At 36.4% G+C, this 26,588-nt stretch overlaps 1 protein-coding gene across 1 annotated transcript in view; it reads right to left on the bottom strand.

The window, feature by feature from the left end:
- Positions 1 to 516: 516 nt before the first annotated feature.
- MACC1 (MET transcriptional regulator MACC1) overlaps positions 517 to 26,588 on the bottom strand; it is a 58,115-nt gene continuing 32,043 nt past the window's right edge. The window contains exons 2-5 of the mRNA XM_004743371.3: positions 20,976 to 21,098; positions 17,457 to 19,498; positions 13,590 to 13,778; positions 517 to 1,005 (exon numbers count right to left, since the gene is read on the bottom strand). Of these exons, the coding sequence (XP_004743428.1) occupies positions 793 to 1,005; positions 13,590 to 13,778; positions 17,457 to 19,498; positions 20,976 to 21,090 (2,559 nt within the window). The 5' untranslated portion in view covers positions 21,091 to 21,098 and the 3' untranslated portion in view covers positions 517 to 792. The remainder of the gene's footprint in view (positions 1,006 to 13,589; positions 13,779 to 17,456; positions 19,499 to 20,975; positions 21,099 to 26,588) is intronic.

Here is a 26,588-nt window from a genome sequence, read left to right on the forward strand (position 1 = left end):
GATCCTGAAAAAAAGTCCAAGTTTGGCAGGATTAGCTCTGTCCCAAAATGCTGGAAAAAGATGGTGAAAACTATAGTTCGTGGATACAGACTGGAAAAATACGGCAAGCTTCCCTTAAAATGAAGTAGCTACCCTGTCCCTATAAGTTTTAATATGCACTTTTAATTTTTACTATTTTGCTATGTACTATGGTTTTTAGAAAGATAAATAAAACCAGGTTTTGCAGACAGAAAACTTACTTCACATTGCCAACCCTGAGTGTCCTCTCTAGTCCGTAGTCTCTTCAGATAAAAAATGGGAAGAATGTTAGCACACTCCACTGAGATATAAAAGATATCAAATATAGAAAACTTATAGCCCTGTGCCTGTCCACAGAGTATGTGTTTGCTTCTCCTCTCTCTTGACCTGCTTACTGGTAAAATTCCAGTGTTTACCCTGGGAGCCTCTAGTTTATCTGGGTATCTGTGTAATTATGCTAACAGTCATTTGTTTTAACTTAAATAAATGAAAAATAACTTTGAAAGTGACAGAGGGCTTTATTTTCCTCGCAACAACGGAACAGCTTAATGTTTGCATTTGAAACATATATAAAAATACATATTTGATTATAAAACCTATCTTTGAATTTTGTGTTAGGCTGTGCTTTCACCAGGGAAAAGATACTTTTTCAAACTTGAAAAATATAAGTAATACTTTTCTGAGATTCTTTTCACACACACACACACACACACACACACACACTCATGTTCCCCCTACCATTCTCCCTTCCTCCCCAGAACATACCCTTCAGTTTTATACTTCATCAGAAGTTGAGAATGCAGTTGCTCTCAAAAACTCTAAGGAATGTATTAGTATTAAAGCTCCAGTTAAGTCTCGCCACTGTTTGGTCACAGGATTTTTCATTCTGTCCAAAGCTGATTGAAGATCTTGTAACACGTCTCTGTAGCTGTTTCCATGGTGAGCACCCCAAGTATAGAGAAAATCATAAGCAGGTTTCCACATCATCTACAAAGAAAAAAAAAATTAGACTGGAGTAGGGGGGAAGTAAAGCAGAGAAGAAGATAGATGCTTTTTTAAAAAGAAGTTTTAAAAGCCTCTTAAGACATTTTAAAAAATGGAATACCAATTATGTGTGGATTTACTTAATATCATAAAAAATGTTTTAGTAAGTATCACTTCCCTCGTATATCCCTGTATTTCTAAACCTGGAGGTTTTTAAAATAATGACTATAAGTAAGGCCCATTTTTTTTCCTTGATCCATCATCTAAACATTGTATATTACCTTAATCTGAATATAAAATTCCTTGCACAATTTTTTGATAACATTGAGATGTTACCGAGATAAATTTCTCACTCTCTGAGAGCCTTTTAAGGTAAAAGTAATGACTCTTTTATTGTAATAGTATCTGCGGTGAGCTTTATGACACCACATATCAGAGAAGGAACTATATGGTGTATTTAATTCTTTAAGTAAGTCATTTTACTTGAGCAAGTCTATAAACAAGGAAAAATGTACCTTCATGATCAAGTCAAAAGGAAAGCAAAAATACAGTTCTCTAATTAAAAAGAAAATAATTTAATGAATCACTTTATGACCAAAAGAAAGATCAATATTGAATACTTATTTATGCTTTCCCTGAGCACCTACCCGTGCCAATGACATCATTGTTTCCATAGAAATAAATGTACGTCAAAGAGGAACTTCATGTTCAAGCATGTATGTAATGGTAACCAAGGCAACCAGGCTCAGGGAGAATAAAGACAAAGGCTGAACAAACAAGACAAATTGTAGAACACACACACACACAGAAACACAACCAGCTTAAAATAAATTTTCTCTAAGAAAATGAAAAAATGAACCATGCACTTATAATTGGAATATTTGTAATACAAGATTTATTTGGGTTCACTAAACTCATTCATTTGTGATTTTATCACTTGCAAAATGCAGGAACACAGACTATGAGCTCAATATTATGTAGAGCTGCCCTCTTAAAATAGAGCCTCCATTAACAGTAATATCACATGAAGTAGGGCCTTGGGATATAATTTTTTACCCTGCTTTGATAGCCTCATATACTCTACAATTGAAATTAAAAGAATGAAAGACCTAAATAAGGAGTTTTGTTGTATTTCAATTCAATCTACATAAGAGGCTAGGCATTGAACCCAAAAGACAGTTTGATGTTATTTGTCCAAATTGGCATTCCTGAGAAACCACAAGTAGTCATAGCTTCACCTCTCTTAATGAAGCTTGACTCGGCAAGGTACCAAATGGAAAATGATTACCAAAGTTATATCATGTTCAGGTGGTCACAGCGCATCATTCCAAATGGTCTCAGATTTTTTATGTAAGATTTACCCTCTCCAATCAGGCTTATAAAGAACTGACTGTATCTTCCATCACTGATAGACTGTGAATGAGGTGTTCTTTCATCTATTTTTCTGAACACTCACTTTGAAACCAAACCTTCCAATTACTGGTTACCACAAATAGCTCAGCAATAGAAAATGAGTTGAGGCATATAACAGAGCCTTTTTTTTTTTTTGGCAGATTCAATCTTGTCTGTCACTGCTCAGAGGCAAAGATGCACTAAACAAGCAGATTAATTTGTAGTCAATATATACTAACCCTCTGCAAAAGCTTTGAAACCTGTATTCTATGTTGCATTCATTTAAAATTCCTTGATGCCCAACTAGTTGGCACATTAATTTTCAAGTTGTCAGATGTTGTTTAAAATAATGATGTTTATAGCCAAAGTCTTCTAAGATTTTATGCTAACTCCTTTAGTAAGTGAATGATTAAAAAAAGATGCATTTGAAGATATTTTATAATAAATAGCAACTGGGAACATTTTGGTACCAAGATGATGGCATATATCAAAAAAAAAAAAAACCAAACAAACCAGATGTCTCTTAAAGAATCACAGTGGGTAATTTTCACGTTGTGCACTCTTCTGTGTGCAGAGTCAGAGTAACTTCATAGAGGCAGCCAAAATGGCTACACTGCCTTTCCTGGCAGAAAAACTCTGCAAACTCTGCATCACACATCTTGCTGCAGCACGGCGGATTGCTATGTATAGAAAAGCCCTGAGGCATATTCAATCATGCATCAGTCCCTGGGTGTTATCTGAAGCAAGAAAGGTACCCAGGTGATGCAGGAATTGGAAACTACATATTCAGAAGAAGTCCAATGATACAGTTATCTACTCACTTATGCAGAGAGCCATATAATGTTCTCACATTTGGCAATTTTAACGATAGAACATTTCAGTCAGCTCTTTCAATTCAGAGAAATTTGGAGTGCTTTCTGAGCCTGGACCCTAATTAAGACATCTGAAAGTGTAAAAGGACTTCCCAGGACTACTCTGAATTAGTCAGAAAAGCAAGGAGGTATATTGCTTTAACTCACTGGGGAGTCTCTGGAGTCTAATCCATAAACTACATAGAAATGGGTACAACAGCTCTGGGCTGAAAACACTAGGGCAATGGTGAATTTCATGACTTATACTACAATGAGTATATATTGCATTCCATTTTTGTTTCTCTTTGCAACAAACTAAACCTGAATATCCCTTTAGTGTAAATCTGATCTGCTACATAAAACATCATTCATGGCTCTCAATAGAGATAACAGAGAAAGACTAATGTAGCACAAACACAATGAATATATTCAAGATGCATTGTTGTTCATTAATTAATTATATCACTTATTAAATCAAGAAATTTTGAGCAGCTACCACTACAAAGAATTTTGTTACAGAAAGGAATAAAATGATGAGTATGGCATGGCTGGATTTTAGAAGCTCTTAGTACAGAAGGGAGAGAGATATTTGTGCAAACTCTGGCCCAATGTATGATTAGACAGGATTTGGTCACTACTAACAGTTAAGAAAAACTCAAAAAATTACTTTCATATTTTCATTTAGTGTAATTAAAAAATGATAGTCCCATTGATTGAGAAGCTTTATGGTATAATAGAAAGAAAGACAGGTTTTGGTGTCAGAGTTCTGGGTTGACCTCTGAGTTACATTCCCTGTTGGATGGGTCAATTTGAGTAAATTAATCCAAGTATCTGAGCTTTGTATTTTGCACTCTATAAAATATAGAAAATAATTTCCAGGTTTATGTCCAAAGCACCTCCTGAAATGTCTGGTGTATAGTTTGCATTTAACACATTTTAATAGGATATGAATGGGTAATTTGGGGATAAGAGAAAGATTAGGAATCTAGCTTTAGCCTTACTGCATATGAGGTGAAGGAGGAAGTATCTCTAGCTTCAGTAAGACATTAGAATAGAGATACGACCTCCAGGGAGCAGCCAAGAGTTAGTGATGATGAAATCATGAATGGCGGAAAATGCCAGGGAAGAAAATGAAGGGATGGAAAATTTAACCCTCAATTAAGTCTACAGTTAGGGATCACGAATAAGAAATAGAAGCAATAAAAAGACGGAGAGAACCTGGTGTCAGAGTAATAGAAAATGAAGTAGGGTACTTTATGGTGCAAAAGTCAAGGACCGATAGCATCCCAGAAAAGACATTCAGCTCACAGCAGCTTCTTAGAGCCTGTTGTTCCCATAATCTCCCAACTGCAAGTTCAGTGACACCAGATGGAGAGGTCACAATCATCAGTGTTAGGAGTTTTTACACCATGCCTTACAAAGCATGACAAAAATCCAGCTTCCATCAATGCAATAAATAATCAGCTGTCCTTTTGTGGCATAGCTATGTGATATTTGACTCAAGTCCTTAAATATTTACACTTTTATTTCTTCGGCACTTCTTTCTATGCCATTCTACGTTCCTTATTCAGCAAGTGAACACGTACTATCGAAGGCAAAGACAAAAGGGAAAACTTGCGTACATTAATTTAACTACAGACTTCATGAAACTGTGTCCAAAAATACATTAAAAGCCAAAGTATTTTCAGCTTTGTAATCATTAAAGAGGAAATGAAGTTACTTTTTTCTGGAAATGTTTGAATGAATAAAATAAGTAAAATAAACAATTTTCTTTCCAGGATGACCTAAGTCCTCCAAAAGCTGGAAGTGACTGTGGACTGCTTAGCTCTCTTCCAGGTTTATGTTATCTTCTATCTCTTCAGCTGTTTGAAATAGCTCTCCTGCTGAAATAGTTCTCCCGCTCGTGTTCAGTGTTATGATTTAAGGGATGATATGCCGAATCTCTGCACTAATGCTTAAACAAATCAAAAGTTGAGCATGCTCCTGAGAGTTTGTTTTTGCTGAATTTTTCTTAACCACAAAACAAATTCTCACAGCTTTCTCATCACTGTTACAGTTACTGGACACACAGGCCTCACTCTGACTCCCTCACTCTTAGATTTTTTTGAAGGTTAACTTCCTGATGTTATGGGTTCATCTTTGACTAGGAAACATGAGGCTGAGAAAAGCTTGGAGCTGTTAATTTCTCAGAGGTGTGTTTTGATCTCCCTCTGTAAGCAGCAGCAGCAGCAGTAAGCGTTTAACCTAGTGAAGGTTAGTAGTTTCCAAAGTCCTGGCATTTGTGTAAAAGAATTATATCTTTGGTTTATCTTCTAGGTATTAAAGGACAAAGAAAAGAGTAAAAGAACAATAAAAGAAGTAGTGAGATGTTAAAAGAAATGAAACAGGAATAAAGATTTAAAGAATAGTTTTCCAAATTTAGAGAGCTTGGTCCCAGAAGCCAATAAGACTCATTAGATAATGCTCTAGATAATGAAATGCAACATGAATAAAAGCAATTCAGATCTGAACACAGCATTCTATGTCTTTTTTTAGCTTGTAAAACATGAATAGCATAAAGAATGCAATTGGTTAACTACATTTGGATAATTACATTTTGCCACATTAAAAGATTCATAACCCACCTACTTTCCTCATAAAACTCTAGGAGCAATGTCTCATTTTAAGTATAATTAGCTGAAGAAGTATTAAGGCAAATTTGCCTTATTAACGATTATTGCATGTGTTCTATATTCAGTACATCATCTTTAATATTCAAGTGGGCATTCTATCACCTGTAATTCATAACTACCTAAATATTGTTGAAGATGAGGCTACAATTATCTTCAGAAAGAAAGGAGGCTAACATATTATGGGGGGGTCCCTATTTCTTCAGAAAGGAGATGGTGCTTGATTCTCTTAGAAAATTCTCTTTGCATACATCCAGCTCCATTTGGTCTAGGAATAACCACCTGAATCATCAGGGATTAAACATAAGCCACAGGAAGACGGAGGACACACTCCTTGCCAGTGCATCTACTCAGAACAGTCTAACATCTCAGGAGAACCTACTGGACAAGCCATTCTCACTATGTCACTAACTCACTAACCAGGAACATAAGTCAGGTCACCTAGCTATAAATTCAGGGCATTTCATTAAAGTATAGCCACGGATTTATTTCAATGTTAAGCAGATTTACATCTTAATATATTCAATGTTAAAAGCTGATTTACATGTTAGCTGGACTCTGGTCATCCAAAATTCCTTGCTGTTTGTGATCCCTCAAAATAAACCTTAATAAAAAAAGAATCTAAAAAAAATTTAAATCTAAATCAAATATTGATGTCTCTAAATTCATTTTAAGATATCTTTATAATATTTAACTAATATTTATTAATATGATTATTATTTCTACTTGATTTTCAGTGTGTAATAAGACATATAAGGTAGAATTAAACCAAAGATCATGCAAATATGGTAATAAATTCCACTACAATGTGATTATTTTCTTTATTTCATTTTCAAAAAATGGAGTATCTTTTGAAATTAAAGATGGCAGCAACAAGCATTATAGTATTGTACAAAATAGACTATGATCATCAAAATATTATGTCACTGTGCCAAATACCTAGCACAAATAATGCAGAATTAAGCAATTATTCTACACATTTTACCACTGGCAGATGAATTTCCACATAACACTTTCCCGTTTTTTAAGAAATTATAAATGTACCTCTTTCTGTAAAAACCCATCAAACCACACATTCAGGTACCAAGGCTAGAAGGGGACAATACCACATCCTTGTAAGCAGAATCTAGGACTTGCTGTGTGAGCCAGAAAATCACAAGAATTCAAGGACATGCCTTTCATCTTTTGCAAGAGATATTTTCCAAGGAAAATTAAATGTTGTTAAACTGGTTAAAAAAAAAAAAAGCTGACCAGCCAAGATTTTTTTTGTCATTTATTCCCACGCATTATCATTCTGCCAGTTTCTCAGAAGAGAAACCTTGAAATCATTGCTGACTTTTACCTTACCTATAATATTCTTTTTTTTCTTAAGATTTTATTTATTTATTTGACAGAGAGGGATCACAAGTAGGTGAGAGGCAGGCAGAGAGAGAGAGGAGGAAGCAGGCTCCCTGCCAAACAGAGAGCCCAATGCAGGACTCTATCCCAGGACCCTGAGATCACGACCTGAGGCGAAGGCAGAGGCTTAACCCGCTGAACCACCCAGGCACCCTTCCCTTATCTATATTCTTTCTACAGTTACTCTCAGCCATATTACTAAAAACTTACTATACTTTATTTCCTTTTCTAAAATCACTCAGAATCACACAGTTGTCAAATTCACCTCTTAGTCAAAATAATAGATAATATATATTTAGTTATTGCAAAGGGCAAATCATTGTTTCAAATATTTCACATATATTGTTTCATTTACTCCTCCAAGTGTCTGATGAGCAAGATAGAATTTTTTACCTCATTTTACAATTTAAAAAAAAAGAAAAAAAAAACTTCTAGAAATGTCCAGTAACTTGCTGAAGTTCTTAGGGCTAATAGATGATACAGGTGGACAAGGAATCCAGACCAGGAATCTTAACCACTTGCTCTGGCAGTCATTAAAGACTCTATTGACTCCAAATATATGTCGCTCTGACCAATATTTCCACCCATATCTTCCAATATTTACTAAAATGTTCTTCCCTCCAGTCTGCATATTCTCCTCAGTAGTCTCTAGAAGTCATTGGTATCCAGAAGCACTGAAATCCCCTTCCAATCCTTTCCCATTATTCAAATGCTACCCATCCTTCAAAGCAAGGATGTGTCTGCTGACAGCTTTTTCCCACTTTGATCTTCTTTTATTTAGTTAATTCTGAAAGGAGTTATCATCTATTGTGCAAAGTGGATACAACTGTGTGTAAAACATATCTGGGTCTGGATCCCAGTTCTATACTTAATAACCATGTAATTCTGGATAATTTACATAAATGCATTCACTATCAGCATATTGTGAAAAGTCAATAGTTAGAATGGCTTCTTTACAAAGTCTATTAAAATAAATGGGATACAGTAAAGAAAATGTTCATAATGATTAGGCGACACACAGTAAACATGCAATAAACTGCAACAACTATTACCATTTTCATTTTCATTTATTTCAGCATCAAATCATATGCCTCTTTAAAATAAAACACCTCAAATATTTAGGTGCCTGGGTGACTCAGTCATTTAAGCAACTGACCCTTGATTTTGGATAAGGTCATGATCTCAGAGTCGTAGGATTGAGCCCCACATCTGGCTCTGTGCTGGGCATGGAACCTGTTTAAGATTCTCTCTCCCTCTTCCTCTGCCCCTGACTACCCCCCTCTCTCTCTTAAAAAAATAAATAATAAATACAAGTTTATCTCAATTCCCAGGCCAAATAAAATTTGGCTTAGAGAGAAAAAAAGTCACATATTTCATTCTGTCTGTGATTTTTGTAGCTCCTAATGCTCCAGTGTTAAGAACTGATAGTCCTAGTAAATGTGTTAAGTGTACAGATGAATTAAATACTGAGAGTAAGGATTCAGAGGAAATATACTAAATAAGTAGGAAGAATTCCATATAGAATTTTTATTCATCTATAAAAATAAATAAAATTAACTGTTTGAGGAATAACTACTTTGTCATTTTGATCTAGACCTACAATAAAGTGCTTGGAGCACTATAGCTGGCAGGCAAAAATGAGGAGGGACAAAGTTATAGCTAGAAGATAAAACAGAAAATCAGATCCTCACTGATTGAGTGTTGACTACAAAAAGACTTATAAATACACAGTGCCAGTCATAACTCTATAGGTGAGTAGTTTCTGATACGAGAATAAATTACAATTAGCAATGCTGACTTCCTCGGGCTTCCATAGTTAGGGTGGCCCATTCTGGCAGGTCAGAAATAAAAAATCAGCCTTGACACGCTTATTTGTGTCAGTGGCTGAGGTGGAGCCCAGTAGGGTAGAAGGTAATTTGATTAGAAGAAGTGATGTTTTAGTGTCCTTGGTAAATAATTGCTCTTATTGAATGAGATGGAAAGAGCATACCCTTTATTGTTAGGCAGGTGCCGATGGAAGACAGTTGCTAGGAAATGTGTCATATATACTATTAATCCCCAGAAGGATAGATAGAAAGTATGCAATTTAGGCCAGAGAATATCTTAGCTCTGACATCCCCAGCATTTCCTCTTGTAAAATCCAATTTTCTTTAAATAGGTTATTTTTCTAGTATTTTGTTGATTTTGTTTTTTGAGTTAAAGCTCTAAATACCTTCAGAAAAACTCCAATGAATTTTCATTAACTTTCACAGGAGAACCTTGGCAATGATTAAACACCTCTATATAGCATAAATGTATTTTCTTCTCAAAAGAAATACTCTGACAAACATACTGCCCTCAGAATCAGATTCCAAGTTTTGCTTTTATGTAGAAAATGAAATTTCACTAGAAAAGTTGAGTAACATTTTTTATAACTAAGGGAGATAGTTAGTTTAAAAGTGACACTCTCAGAAGTCTCCAGAGAAAAGGTTCTCTTTTTTCACTATTTTTAAAAAAGATTTTATTTATTTGACAGGGAGAGAGAGAGAGAAAGCGGAAGCAGGCAGGGTAGCAGATGGGGAAAGGGAGAAGCAGGCCTCCTGCTGAGCACAGAGCCTAGGTGGGACTCAAATCGTAGGTCCCTGGGATCATGACCTGAGCTGAAGGCAGACACTCAAGCAACTAAACCACCCAGGCACCCCCAGAGAGAAGCTTTTCTTTTTCACCTCATAAAAGAATGAGAAATGGGCAAAAGTACTCAAGGAAAAATCTGACATACTATGAATAATCTCTATTCTTTAATTGGATTGAAGTTTAATGAAAATGTAAAGGCAAATTTTGGTAGTATCATATGACAGCTTGAAAAAAGAAAAAGAAAAAGTGAAATGAGTCCTTTAACCCCCACAGTCCTGACTACATCTGGCCCTGCCACTCAGCCACCATGGTGGATTTGGTGTGGGTGGGCAGAGTATAGTTAAAGTACAAGGGCCCCAAAGCCAAAGTCTATGCTCCAAGCCTGGTTCTAAGAGTTCCTAGCTCTATATGTTTAAGCAAGTTACTTAGCCTCTCTGCATCTTAGATAGTATTAGTATCTGCCCCAAAGTTTTTGTTGAAAGGATTAAATAAGGATTAATTTTTGTGATGCTCTTGGAGCAGTGTCTGGCCCACAGTAAGTGCCAGATAACTGTCTTTGAGATAGAATAAAAATAGAAGAAAGGGAAAAGGGAGAAATTGAAGAAGAAGTAAAGTGAGTGAAAGAGCCCAATTGTAGACATTGGCACACATAGAGAGGAATTGCTGGGAAGTGTGCCCTCTGAGGAAGTGAGATAAAGGAAAGGGAAACCGCATGGGAACGAACCACCAGGCCTCATATCTCCCTGCCCCGATGCTGGTTCCCTCCCTCTGCACACTCTACCCAGAACTAATATCAGCATGTTTTGAAATCATTTCTTGACTTGTAAACTGATCATATTTAAAAATAAGCTCCTTCCTGAGAGAAAAATAATTGTACAGCTGTAAAAAATTAGCATACATTTACCCTTTGGTTTAAGTGGCCTAACAGGTAAAGACTCCTCTAAGTTGGGATATACCATGCATAATTTTCTAAGCATTTAATAACACAGATCAGAGTGATGATTGTTAGCCTTGCCACAGTTAGTTGAATGATAACCTCTAGAAAGACATCTAGGAACTTCCCTTCCTGCTTCTGAGTATTTTATCAAACTCAGACATAGACTTAGTCATTTGTGATTTGGACTGTGCAAAAGTGAATAATGGAAAAGTAGGCTGTTTGTTGGCTTCCATCAAGATTTGGGAGAAGACAAAATATAAACAATCACAGTTAGAGAGAAGTTAGATGTTTAAGAAACCTGAGAGAGTAAGTAACTCTCTGGTAAATAATTCTCAAGAAAACCTTTTTTTAAAACAAAGCCTTACTAAGAAAAAAAAGTCTGGCTTTCAACTAGGCAACTTTTTAAAAATGAATCATTTTTTTTTAAAGATTTTTATGTATTTATTTGACAGACAAAGATCACAAGCAGGCAGAGAAGCAGGCAGAGAGAGAGGAGGAAGCAGGCTCCCTGCTGAGCAGAGAGCCCGATGCGGAACTCAATCCCAGGACCCTGAGATCATGACCTGAGCCGAAGGCAGCGGTTTAACCCACTGAGCCACCCAGGCGCCCCTAAAAATGAATCATTTTTAAAGTAGTTTTAGGTTCACAGAAAAATTGAGAGGAAAGTATAGAGATTTTCCATGTATATCCCACTCATACACATGCATAGCCTACCCCATTATCAGCAGCCTCCACTTGAGGGGTACATTTGTTACAGTTGATGAATCTACAGTGATACATTATAATTGCCTAAAGTCCACAGTTCACCCTGGGTTCACTTGTGGTGGTGTATAAGCTGTGGGTTTAGACAAATGTCTAATGACATATATCCATCACTATGATATTATATTGAGTATTTTCACTTAGTATAATTTCTGTGCTCTGCCTATTCATTTCTCCCTCCTGACACCTGGCAACCACTTATGATCTCTTTGCTGTCTCCATCCATAGTTTTGTCTTTTCCAGAATGTCATATATTTGGTATCATACAGAGTAAAGGGTTTTTTTTCAGATTGGCTTCTTTCACTTAGTAATATGCATTTAAAGTCCTTCCATGTCTTTTTACAATTTGGTAGTTCATTTCTTTTTAGTCCTGAATAATATTCCATTGTTTAGATGCCAGTATACTACACTTGATCCTAGCCAAAGGCCGAGAAGCGATAGGTGCGCCAGTCTATTTACCCATATACCTACAGACTTGTGTGGACAAAAGTTTTCAACTCTTTTGGATAACTACCAAGGGCTGTGACTGAGTGATGGTACAGTAAGGGGGTATGTTTTGTTTGTGAGAAACAGCCAAAGGGTCTTCCAAAGTGGCCATTACCATTTTGCATTCCACCAGCAATGAATGAGGGTTCCTATTGTTCCACAATCTCGACAGCATTCAGTGTCGTCAGTGTTCTGGATTTTGGCCATTCTGTTAGGTGGTGATATCTCAATTAGACAGCTTTTTAATCAATTTCACTTAAATATCAGAATAGTATATCCCTCATAATGTTGTCTTTTTTTTTTCCTCTTTATTAAAGGTTTTGTTGTCTTTTAGCTCATACACTAAAAACTCATTTGGAGGTTGTAATGTCCTTTTCAGTGTATAAAGATAAATGTAGTCTGTAAAGGGGGAAATAGGTCTTGGATGCTCTTGGCTAAAGAGTCTGTTTATGGGAGTCCTTGCTGGAGAGCCAGGCTCCAGGAACTCTGAAGCTTCTACTGCAGCTGCTGGGATTCAATTGACTTGATTTGGCTTCATGGAAAGGTTGTCTTGTTCTGCTTATCCAGCTGGCATAGTTGTTTTGTTTCAAAATAAGAAAATTTTCTCAAGAAATTAAAACCCAGCTCTATGCCCAAATAGGAAATGGGAACATGGCTTCTGCCTCCTACCAAGTCATCATCTAATCCAAGACCACCTTTCCTTAACTGAAATATCCTGGAAATGTTTTCACTCATGCGAGAAAGATAAAGAACATTTTATATGTGACCATCACTGGAATACTTCCATTTAAGTCCATAAAAATGGACTCACTTTCTTTATGATAAATAGAGAAAATATTTACCTAATTAGGTCGATCAATATACATTTGTTTTAATATTAATAAAAATAGTTGCATGGAGAATATTTACTTTGCAGAAAGTGTTGTTCTTCTGTATTTGATGTCTATAGGTCTTGCTGTATACAAAATTGTGAAAGAGGTAAGGAAGCTCTTAGATGTTTCTAGTTCTCATTACCAGTAACCCCACATCATCCACTTCCTTAATGCTTGTCACTAAACATTATTTATTACAAATGACTAATTCTGTGACTAAGGCTGATAAATGCTTATTGTTCTGAACAATGCCTTTGTTCTGATTTGGCCCCATTTCCTCCCTTCAAAGTTTATCTGTTCCTGTCTCAAGTTCTTATAGCCCTGCTTACTGACTAACTAGCTATCCAATTTGGTCCAATTATTTGAGCAAAGACCATGTTAACATGCAATAGAAGAAACATCAATGTATTTTAAAGGTTCTTGATGCCTTTGAAGAGTGATGTGTGTATATTTCAGATAATGTTAATGGTTATGGGGGCAGTGATTTCAGTTAGTGGATCCTCTAGACACTCCCTCATTTAATCCATGTATGTGGTATAGACTTGATTACATTTGATTTACTTGATCTGTAATTTTTATTATTTGATTAGACGAAGAGAAATCTTACCTCAGCAGCAACATCTCCAGCTTTTCCTCGGTGAGGAATTTCATATGCTTCCATCTGTTGCTTTGTGAGTTGTACTAACTTTTCAGCTAGTTCCCTCCAGCTTTTTCCAAGCTTGACAGCTGAAGTCAGAATAGCAGCCTCTTGGATGAGATGTGCTACTAACCCTTGGCAATCCATCTTCAACAGAGCCTGCAGCAACAATTACATATCATAGTTAAAATCAACTAATTTGGGCTTTCTCCTATAAGTAAAAATTTTCATTATATTTTCTAGAAACTGGCATCATTTTTCTCACCACATGTATATTTGAGGTTTCTAAAATTCAAAAAGCTGATTTACTTTTAAGCAAATCCAATCAGCAAAGTACAGAGGATATGACTAGACCAAAATTAGGGGAGATTTAAGCCCAAATCAGTGACTAATTATAGGGCCTTGGGTAAACCACTCAACTAATATGTTTCTTAATATCCTAATTGGAAAAGGAAGAAGTTTAACTAGACACTTACAAAGATACCCTGAGGTTCTAGCAGTCTATAATTTATCAACCCAGGGATGATTATTCACTCTGCAAAAAAATAATTTCTTTCCTTACCAGAGAATTGGTTACAGGATTTCTCTAAAGAATAAGCACACTGGTGCTGGCAAATATTACTCTACTTTCCATCAAAATGTGATTTAAAACTCCCCAGAATGATGCCTCTTGCACAAAAATGAGATACTCCTACAACTTTGAACAAAGCTGTAGATATTTATGGCTTCAGAAAATTAACTATCTCCCTTCAGCACCAGTTTAACTGTGTTAAATAGAACCACGACGTGTTAAAGATAAAACACTTGGTCCTCAACGATGCAAAATGGAAACCCACCAGGGAATCTTCCCTTCCCTTCTTAGTAAGGCATCTGAGCTTTGTCAATCACCATGCATATTTCAAACAAATCTATGAGTTTTCCTTTGCTATGAATATATTTTTAAAACATGGAATTAGACCTATTTATATCTCTTCCCTGTTAAAACAAGCAAAGAAACATGTGTGGTAGCGCCTTGTCATTTAACAGCATTAAAAAGCTTTATCCATCACTATGAAACAATATGTAAAAATGAGTGACCAAGTAAGGCAACTAGTAAAGTCCATAGAATATTCATGGCTCTGGAAGCATTAGAAAGACCACCATGGTTTTTATACATTGACCGTATTGGTCCATAAATTTATGGTGAGGAGTTATGATCTCAGGAGAAAAGCAGCACTGAGCCAGGAGGCCCTGGAAGGTGCTTTAAGTAAATCGTGGAATGGTTTTAGCAATGCTTATTCTAGTTTCTTGTTTTAAGGAAAGGAAATCTGTACTTGGAGTTACACAATCTGAATTTAAAATCCAATACCACAAAGTATAGGGCTTTAGATAAGTCACAAAATATCACTGTTTAATGATTTTTAAAATGGATACAGTGGTAATACCACCTTCTCTAGATGCCTACAATCTTTAGGAAAATTGAATCAGATATCCAAATGCCTTTAGGAAATGTCAAGTGTCAAATATATGAGGACAACCAGTCTCAATGTCTAGATATGTCTGAGGGTTTTTGAACCCACAGTCTTTATTAGCTCCCTTCCAGCTCTCCAACTTAATACATAACTCAAGAAAAACACATACTTATTATGCAGATAAAGTTTCAAGAGATGGCCTCTATACCCCATGCTCCATCATCTTCTGGTCAGATAACCAGGCCCAAACTCCATCCATAGAAACCCTGAAACCTTCACTGAGCTGTGGTATGAGTTTTTAGGAACTACTCCCTTGAGTGAGTTCTCCATCAGCACTGTTCAGTTAAGTTACCAAAGCCACTCACTTAATTAGTATATACCAATACAAAGCAGATATGATTAGGCTAAAATTTCCAAGCCATTTGACCAAAATAACCTTTTCTTTTTTTTTTTTTTTGTCACTAAGAGAACAAAGAAAGCAAGTTTCAAATCAAGCCTTCATGAGTCCATGCTAAACATGAGCTAATGCAGAGATAATGAGAGGTAATGAGCTGCTGTAAAAGGCACATGCAGCTTCAAGCAGGTAGATCAGCCAATGACTCTGAATTCCTCGGTGGAGAACCCAGAACACTGTCATAAAACACCGGATACTGGGGCTTGGAAAATTTAACCCTGTCAGTATCACTGTAGAATCATAAAAATGATAAAGAAAAGAAAATGTTTTATATATATATATGACTTCTTGTTAAATTATTGTTAGTGTCTCAAAGTAAATTCTTCTCCAGAAATCTCTCTCCTCCACATGCACCTGGATGAGAGCTGTCCTCCTCTCTGTGAACCTGCCTGGGTAATCCTACCCATCTCTCACAGGGTACTGGCCTTGCACAGTTACAGCAGTATTAACTACACACCAATACATCTAAGTCACACAAGCTTCTACACCACACACACACACACACACACACACACACACATACACACACACATACACACACACACACACTCATAACAGTTTTAGGAAAGTGGAGTAGTTTTAAGGGTGGCTTTGGAACCAAAAAGGTCTCAAACCTTGTCTCTGATGCTATTCAACTGTGGGATCTTGGGCAAGTTTCCCAGCCTTCCAAGAGTCTGTTGGTAAGATGAAGCTCCTACACTTACTCCAAAGAGTTGTTGGCTAAGTGAGAGATGTGTATGGAGAGTTCAACACAGGGTCAAACACATACAGAATGCTACAGCATTCTTAGCTATCATTATTAGTATTTATACATTTATATTATAACCACTTTTAGGAATATACTTTTGGTTTTTCTCTTTACTTTTATAAAATACTGTATTTCCACTTTAAAGGCAAACCGGGTCTTTAACTTCTTTATAACTCTCCACTGAGCCTTACACTGAAGTAAATGCTATCGTGGGGGGAAAAAAATCCTGAAATTTCTATTAAAACATGAAGATTAAGAAGAAAGTTAGCAATATCACTTTTTGGGTTGTGATGCATCACACACATGAGAAGAATATTAAGCTGATAAAGTGAAGACATTGATAATATGGGTTTTTAAATTTTGCCAATATGTTTTAAAAACAAAACACTGCAAATTAAAAAAAAAACTAAATAGTGGACCTATAAGAATGGACAAGTTAATTAATCTTGTTTAAATTGGCTTTAAAAAAAAAAGACTTATTTATTTATTTTTAGGGAGAGATCTAGAGAGAGGGGGGAGGAGCAGAGTGAGAGGGAAAGAGAATCTCAAGCGGATTCCACACAGAGCACAGAACCCAACAGGGGGCTCAATCCTAGGACCCTAAGATCATGACCTGATCTGAAATCAAGAGTCAGAAACTTAACCAACTGAGCCACTCAGTCACTCTGGAAAAGTACGAGCAGGGCCCACAAGCAGAGGCAGAGAGACAAGCAGACTACAGGTTCAATCTCACAGGGGCTCAATCTCAGAACCCCGAGGTCATGACCTGAGCCAAAACCAAGAGTCTGATGCTAAGGTGAGTAACCCAGGGACCCTGACTATTTGCCTTTATTTATTTTCGTGTTATTGGAGCTGCTCTGATATTTTAAGAGCTATTCAATTACTTGAGAGAGGAAGAGAAGAGATCCCTTAACTGCTGTATTCTAGCACAAACAGAACTTTAATATTCCTTTGACAGATGATCCTTGGGAGCCTAGTTTCTGGGAAAAATCACACTTGAATTTTAAAACTAAGAAATCAATTATATGATCTTGTAAGAAAATATCTATATTTACTATAAAGTAACTTTAGTTTATTTGAAACTGCTGAGAATTTTTTAACTTCTCTTATATGTTTCTATAAATATTCCCAAGTTAATAAAATTCTCTACAGTAAACAAATTACTGTGAACAAGCAATACTCACCACAATAAGTTCATAAAGAAACTTCCTGGTATTTTTATCTGCATGGCAATCTTCCTTTAACTTCTTTACAATATAGGAAACTTTTTCTGATTCTTTGTCAGCTTGTGTTTGGTCAAAGCCTTCTAGTGCCAGATGTGAGTAACCCAAGACTTCAGCTAAAACTTTCCAATCATAAACTTTTTCTGACACCGAAGTCAATACAACAGAGTAGATGTAAGTCAGTTTTTTAAAGGGTAGGGTAATTTGTTCGAGAAGATTTCTGGTTGTGAAAACATTATTGGACATAGATATTACTTGTTCTTTTTCAATTACCTTGACATTTTTGCAGTGTACAAGCCCAACCTTACCTCTCAGGACTCCCACATACCATTCTTTCACTTTGGACTGCCCAATGGCTTTTACCTTACCCTCTCCAATAAGAGCTACTGTGTCCCCTTTGAAATACTCAAGTAAGTAGTCAATCTTTTTTTGTCTTAGCACTGTCTTCACAGTTATCCCATAGTTGGTAAAGTTCATTTTTTTATCTTGAAATGTGGGGTATTTCACACACACTGCTGGCAATAATGGAGCAGACTTGATTTTCTTCTCTTCCTGCAAATCGCCTAACCGATTTGAGAGCCTTTTAAGGTTGGGAGCTGGATCAGGTGTAGTGACAAAGAACTGTGTAACTGCTCTACCATTGGGAGGCTCCACCTGAACACGGAAAACAAATATGTGCATTTCTCTGGAGTCAGCTAAGGAAAATAAAAACTGCTGATGAACTACTTCGCCTGCTAGCAACTGCTTTTGTTTAATTTCTTTCCTTTCTCTTTCTGCCTTTACTTCAAAATCAGGATCACATGAAAAAACAGAAATACTTAAATCTTGTGGCTTGTCAAGTAAGAACGAATGCTTCCCCCAGAGCTGAAACACAACTGGAGATGTGTTTTTTGCACCCTTCTTCATATCAGAGATTGTAAGCTTTCCTGGCATGTAACAATGTCCACAAACTGTGAAAATAACAGTGAAGCTGGGATGAATATATCTGGGACCATAAATTCCAATGGAGGTGGTTTTGTGGATACAATCCCAAATGGTGGCAGCTGGTGACTGAATTGCTTTAATTTGTGCAGCAACCACGAGGTATGTCACCTGGCTCAAGTCTATTAGCTTGACTTGGATGATGTCTTTATAAATATAGCAGTTGTTTAACACTTTGAAAGGGCCTTCTTTACCAGGGCTGTGTAAACACACCATTTCTGTCATGACTTGGCTGAAAGGATCCTTTCTCACTTTAGCCCCTATTTTCATCTCCAGCAAAACGGCTTCCATTGTATTTAGGTTGCCTAATGTGATTTCCAACAGTGGGCTAACAGTGCAGGAAAGATCATGGTTAAGCATTTGTGGAGGTTCAAGAAATGCCCTTAGAGACACCTCTTGGAATTCTCCCACAGCTACATGGCCTTGGGGCACATGAACAGTGATACCTGATTCAGGTAATTGTACTGACCCTCCTTGGTGGCTTACTTTGCAAACTATCACCGTCTCTGCTACTTGTGTTTGGGCCCATCCCGGACTCTGATTAATTATATTCAAATCCAGGCAGGAACGGGCCAGCTGGCGTCGACTTAACCAAGCCATTTTATAAGCCTCTCTATCATTCTGAAGCCATTCTAAGTCTTGTTCTAGTATCTGGCCGGAGTTATGTATATTCTGATGGGCATGTGCTGTGTCATCTAAAATGTCCAAAAGTTCTGAAACACTTTTAGATCTTGCAGATGTCCGTGAGGAAGACTGCCTGAGTAACTGATGCACATCTAGTTCATCACCAGAGGAATCAAAAGAATTTCCAGTTTCTGTTTCTCTAAAAAAAAGAAAAGGATCTTCCTTCAGGATGGAAATATTCTCTCTCTTCTGGTTATTTCTTAGCTGAGTTATGTCATCCAAAAACGGGTTAGAAGCAGACAGTTCATTCCAGAAGGGATTTGTAACCTCGGAAGCCTTATTGCCCTGACATGTGAAAGGATCCGGCCAATGGAGAAGAAATCCTGGGTCTGTAGATTCTTGTTATTTAGACAAAAACAAAACAAAACAAAAGTGAGGTGGCATCCTGAGATACAATCAACTAATTATTATTATAGCTTAAAAATTCAACGCTTTTTATTTTGCTTTTTGATCTCCAATCTAATAGCTCCTACAAAATTAATGTTAAATTTGCTCAAATTTTCAAGTTATGAGGAAAGAGAAAATGTTCTGCCAGTATATTTTGACTATGTTTAATGTTACTTTTTCTTAAGACACTGTGATTTACAAATAAATGTTCAAAAATTTAGATAATAATCATTTGAACACATTTCCTTGAAAATTACCCAGACTACATACGTGTATGCCTTATTGTTTTATGTTTCATTTTCACAGAAGAAAACCTCTGAACAAACAAAATAATTCAGTCAACTATCCAAATTTTTCTAAACACCGAATAGTCAGTCTCATTATATCTAGAATATTCATTTAATGTTTTTCTTTTATAATAGTCCCCATGTAAAAAAATCAAGTGCATCCGTTAATAGTCAAAGTAATTAAAAAACAATATGCCAAATTAGACAATAATGTAGTTCTTAGATTATTTCCTGTAGCTTTGCTCTGATAAATTTTAATAACGTTGATATTTTTTCATGAAAAACATTTCATGAAAATGAACATTGAAAAATAGATCACCTTTAGATTTATTATTTGAAGGAATTCATTGAGCTTTTCCAAGTTTAAAATGACAAAGAATAGGCTTACCGCTATGAAGTGAAAACATGTCATTACTTTGGAAAGTGAATATTTTTAAGAATTGGCAACACATGAAAATATCTACATATGAACCATAAGGAATTTCTATATATTTCACAAGTATTAGTCATTTTTAAATGTTTAGAAATTCATACTTGGTCATTTCTCAATAAATATTGGTAATGATTCTGTGACCTTGGTGAAACTGGTACAGCTTTCATGAAAACAAAAGCCCAACTGGCCAGCCAAAATTGAAAAATGAATCCAAGTAAACTGACAGACTTTTTTGTTTAGTACACAGAGAGCTATATCTTAATTGAAATGGGTTTTAAGCATCACACATTAAAAGTTAGAATGTGCATTTGAAAAATAAAAGTTGTATTTCTCTTATTTTCATGTTTCTTTCCATCTGGTTTCATCTAACTCTCTTCAAACTTACCTTTCCTCTGAGGATCAGTTCAATTCTTTCACTCTTCATGAAAACTTCTTAGCCCAGTTCAACCTCTAGAGATCTCATTTACCCCCAAATTTATTATATTTACTGCATATATCATTCACTTAATAATGAATTTTTGCCTTCTCAGAAGATTTATATAATCTGCTGACTGTGCTATTTCATTTTGCTCATTTTTTAATGATAGTGTAAGTATTTGCATGATAATTTTATAATTATTTTAATCTTCTGTAGCTCTTTGCAGAGTTAAGCTTCCAATAGTTATCAATGCTGGATAAAAAAAAATTACAAGTTATAGATTCTCGTACCTGTAACATGGAAATTTCTTGAGGATTTTTGAGCTTCCATGTCAAACAAATTTCCTTCAGACTTACTTCGTGAGATTCCTTCTAAGCAAAACTGGGATCTTTTATTGGTTATCATTTTTCCACCTACAAAATAAATAAATTAATAAATAAATAATGTTTATAAGCATACATATACAGGTTGGCAGAGAAACTAAACTTAAAGTATTCACACATACTTAAATAGAAAACTGCAGTGTGCCTGGGTGGGCTCAGTTGGTTAAGTATCTCCCTTAGGCTCAGATCACGATCCCAGGAGTCCGGGGATCAAGTCCTGCACCTTGGGCTCTCTGCTCAGCAGGGAATCTGCTTCTCTCTCTCCCTCTACTCCTCTCCATGCTCATACTCTCTCTCTTACCTGTTCTGTCTCCCAAATAAATAAATGAAATCTTTAAAAAGAATAGAAAACTGCATTTAATAATACTCTACATACATCCTCTACTTCTGGTGGGATGCTGGACTAAATATCCTAAAATATGTATCAGCACTTCACTGAAAAATGCTTAGACTCTGGATTAATACCAACAAGCAAAACTAGAATGTATTACTGATCCTATAAAAAAAATTGGTGAAAATTCCAAGGATAACAAAAAAGAATAGTAAGCTACAACTTCAATAAATAGGAAATTCCTCTTTGGTGATTGGAAGACAAACATTCACAAAACTAGAAATTCTTCCTTAAGTTCTTCTATACATTCAAGGCAGTTGTAAGAGAAATCAAAACATTTTATGTATATGTATGTGTTTGTAACTTCTTAAGCTACTTTAAAATTTATATAGAAAAGCAAAGGGCTAATAATCAAGACAATCCCAAAAAAGAATAAGAAGAAAGTGAAGTGTGCCACCAGCATTTAGTTTAAATATGTGCTAAGTAGGACAATGTGAAATGAGAACAGAAACTAAGGACACACAATACCTCTACAAACAGACACACCCTCACATGAAAACTTGATGAATGACAGAATTCGTCACATAGAGCAGTGAAATGATGATTCAGTAAATGGAGGATATACAGCTTAAAAAGTTACATTAATTATACACAAATCAATTTTAAGAGATTTAAAGACTGAAAAGCAAAACTTAAAAATAGAGTCCAAAGAATTATCTTTACACTTTCTGGGAAGTAGAGAATTTCTTAAGCAAAGCACAAGCACAAAATGCAAACCATATTTTAAAAGAATGAGAAATCCTACAGATAAGTCAAATGAAATCATTTACAAAAATTAACAACATAAGCCAAAAAGTGGGAGAAGATAAGGATTGGATTCTAAAAGACTCCTATGAATCAGGGGCACCTGGGTGGCTCTGTCAGTTGAGCTCTTGATCTCAGCTCAGGTCTTGATTTGGGGCCCTGAGTTCAGGCCCTGCATTGGACTCCATTCAGGATGTGGAGCCTACTTAATAATAATAATGATATAAAGAAATTTAAAAGACTCATAATCAATAACCAAAATAAAAACAAAATTATAGAAAATTTTGGAAAAGATCTGAACAAATATTTCTTTCTTTTTTTTTTTAAGAATTTTTTATTTATTTATCTGAGAGAGAGCATGAGAGAGGAGAAGGTCAGAGAGAGAAGCAGACTCTTCAAGTTGCTGAGAGCCCGATGTGGGACTTGATCCTGGAAGTCCGGGATCGTGACCTGAGCTGAAGGCAGTCACTCAGCCAACTGAGCCACCTAGGCGTCCTGAACAAGTATTTCTTTAAAAAAATAAACACAAATGACCCAAAGGTATATTAAAATATGCTCAATTTATTGGAAATCAGGGGAATTCTAAATAAGATTGCATGAGGTACAATTACACCCATCAAATTTGCCAAAATTTTAAAATCTGCAACACTAGCTTTGGCAAAGATGTGGAGAAAGGGAGAAGTCCTACATTCTCCTAGTGGAAGCGTCACTAGGCATAATCACTTAAAAATCAATCTGGCATCTTCTAGGAAAGGTGCTTATACCACAGTACCCAGCAATTCCAATCTCAGCTATCCGTGCGACTAAAGCCTTGTATATGTATGTCGGAAGAGATACGCATGAATGTTCATTATGTTACACTAACAAAAAACTGGATTACCCAAATTATCCTTTGCCACATGAATGGATAAATAAATATGGTGTTTTAATTCACTAAAGTACCATGCAACTATGAAAACGGATGAACTACAATTAAAAGCATCAGGATATACTAACTGGGAGCATCCCATTGCTGAGACTCAGCCTTCTCTACATGTATGTTTTCTCTTTGTCCCATGAAAACCCTGAAAAATAGAAATTTTCTGTAAGATTTTACAGAGTACAAGAAACAAATCTCAGCAATGGGGCATAACAAACCTACCAGGTCAAACAGCTGGTGAGTGACTGACCCAGACATAATTCCTCATGAACATTATGGCTACTCCATACTGTGCATGACTCAGGATGCCATACACCCCCTCTCGGACTCAAGGTTCCCAACACTACACTCTGAAACTATGCCACCTTCTAGTTCAAGCTGCCAGGCATGCGAAACTTTGACTTCTTGTTCTCCTTTAGGTGTTAACCACACCTCTTTCACCTTTGACTCTAATTCTCATACTCTTCTTTCAAGTCTTTTACTTTTTTTTAATTTAAGATTTTATTTATTTATTTGACAGAGAGAGATCACAAGTAGGCAGAGAGGTAGGCAGAGGGGGAGGAGGAAGCAGGCCCCCTGCTGAGCAGAGAGCTGATGTGGGGCTCGGTCCCAGGATCCTGAGATCATGACCTGAGCCGAAGGCATAGGCTTAACCCACTGAGCCACCCAGGCACCCCTGAAGTCTTTGACATTTTATTTCAAAGACATTTATTCCATCTTTTAAAGAAACCAAAAGACTTTTCTGGTATCAAGTAGTAAAGAACAAAATTAAATGAGGAGAGAAGAAAGAGAAGAGGAAAGGGGGAGGAAGGAAAGGAAAGAAGGGAAAAACGTTTTCCAAATATAACGGATAAACAAAGTCAAAACTTATCTCACAATGTGGCATGCTTAAAAAATCAAATGGTGTATAGCAATTTTTTCCTCTGATAGGTGAAACTACATGGGAAGATTGGGTGAAAAGCCAAATTGTGCAATATGCAATTTATACTGAAACCTCAGGTTTCCTGGAAGATCTTCAAAATTCTGTGGTTGGTTTTACCAAATATAATGTCCAAAACTAAAGTCCTTGGCACACCACAGGTATCCAAAGCTTTAGGTTAGAAAACTAAGTACATATCCTTGAGCAAAATTAAGCAAAGCAAATTAAAATGAGTAGGAAAAAAAGGTTTAAATGAAAAAAATATTGTTCAAAACGATAAAAGTATGTTTTTTTTAATGGAAAATCAATTAAGACAGAAAGCTCCCTAAACTCCTTAATTTCTTGGGGGAGAAAAGAGCAGAAAGGAACAATTTATATCTAGGATTCCTTTGAGGCTAACAACCCCTGATGTTAAAAAAAAAAAATAGTTACAACCCAGTGAAATGCAGTTAGAAGTCCTCAGCAACATAAGAATCAGGATGACTTATGCAGCTGGGATCCTGGAGGGTCATAACGTTTCAGGAACAAACAGGAGGTTATCAGCTATAATTCTTTGTGGAGTATCCCTCTTCTCCAGTCACCCAAGCACATCTTCATTGTCCTTTATGCCAGTGGTTCTAAACCTCAGTGGTACCATAATCACCTGCAGGATTTGTTCTAAGATGCTTTGCTGGACCCACCCTGTAACTCTGATCCAGAAGGTCTGGGGTTGCACCCAAGATTCTGCATTTCTAATGAAATGGCCAAGTGATGTGATGTTGTGGTTTTGAGTGGGGGGAGAGGGGCACATCTTGAGAACCACATTCGGAAAACCACCATGCTAACTTCTTTCCCTGGTGCGTGTGTGTGCGTGCGTACACACACACACACACACACACAATCTCACAGGACTTCATCCTAAATATGACTTTTTGTCTTTGAATACAGGGAAGAGTCAAAAAGCCTTTGACTGAAAGGACTAAGATGGTGACCTATGGAGGGCAGTTTTTGTTTACACAGGTGCAAATAGCACTCTCCAGATTTATCATTTCCCTGTGTTTTCTTACAATTAAGTGTCATACTCACTGGCAATTGCTCTCCCAAAGGGAATTTTTAAAATTTTGTCTAAAGAGGCATGAGTCATTCTTGGCTAGAAGAAATAAGTGGGAAAAGAGCAGTCTACTACTCACTTAATTGGGGACACATTCTTGTCAAACATGTCTCTTACAATACACATATTCTGATTCTACATGACCCATTATTTTTTTTTCTTAAAAAAAATAAAGTTTTGCTCTTCATTTATTTTACTGTTTAAACTAGGCCTTAAGCAATTAGGAATATTTACCAGCTGTACAACTTAGCAAAAGATCCCAGAAAATTTGGGGGTAGAGCAGGAGAGGAGTGTTTGCAAAAGCTTATACAGGGACGCAATAACTGCTAAAATAATTATTTCTTTAATGTGTTCCTTTTGGCGATTCACAGACCTGTACCCCTGGGGATAAAAATATATGTTTATAAAAAATAAAAAATTTAAAAATCTAAAAAAAAAAAATGTGTTCCTTTGTTGGGTTAAATAGGTAAGTGCCTGAGTAGAGCCCTGCCTGGAGCCTTGCAGTGAGTCCCTGAGCTCAAGTCTGGCTCTGCACTCAGCTCAGAGTTTGTCTGTCCTTCTCCCACCCCCTCTGTTCCTCCCTGTGTGCTCTCTCTCTCTCTCAAATAAATTTTTTAAATCGTTAAATAAATAAATAGTCTGAGAGGCTCATAAAAGAATACTGTAGTCAGTTGATGACATGCACCTGCTATGATTTTACTTGATGTTGCCATGGTGTGTGTAGTGTTACTGGATGTTATGCTACTGGATCCAGAGAACCTCTGGATGGACGAGTGGAATTTTCTGATTGGTAGTGTACATACCCCATAAACCAATAATTAAATAGTTTATCATCTCTGGTCATCAGCTCAAAGATTTAAAAAAAAAAACTGTTAGGGTGATTTTTCCGCAAGGAAAGTGGTTTTACAAGATTCTTCAGGGTGGGCAGCAGGGTCCCTTCGACTTTAAGGTATTGGTAATACGCAATAATTTCTATGATGCCTCCAGTCTTGGTAACTCGAAATATTCCATCTTGTTAATATTACCACATCAAGATGTTTATCACTTTCTTTATATCTTATTACCCTTCCACCATTGGCAGAACTGAAGTCCAGGAGAATTATGATAATTGTTCAGGCCAACATCATATTAATGAGCACAAATCAGGAACAAAGAAACAGTTGATCAGAAATTGTTTTATGTTCCGCTTAATGAGGGAGTCAAGGGACCTTCACAGAAGCCTGAGTCTGAAAGGGAAAAAGTAAAGGACTCTAAACAGATACGCAAAAGGAGTATTTCAGTCTTGTAAACGAATAACAAAAATTTGCTGTCATAATGATATTCATTTTTTTAAAGATTTATTTATTTATTTGACAGAGAGAGATTACAAGTAGGCAGAGAGGCAGGCAGAGAGAGAGAGGAGGAAGCAGGCTCCCTGCTGAGCAGACAGCCCGATGCGGGACTCGATCCCAGGACCC

The sequence above is a fragment of the Mustela putorius genome, unplaced genomic scaffold, assembly GCF_011764305.1.
Source record: "Mustela putorius furo isolate JIRA1106 unplaced genomic scaffold, ASM1176430v1.1 tig00003845_pilon_pilon_pilon, whole genome shotgun sequence".
Classification (NCBI taxonomy): Eukaryota; Metazoa; Chordata; class Mammalia; order Carnivora; family Mustelidae; genus Mustela; species Mustela putorius.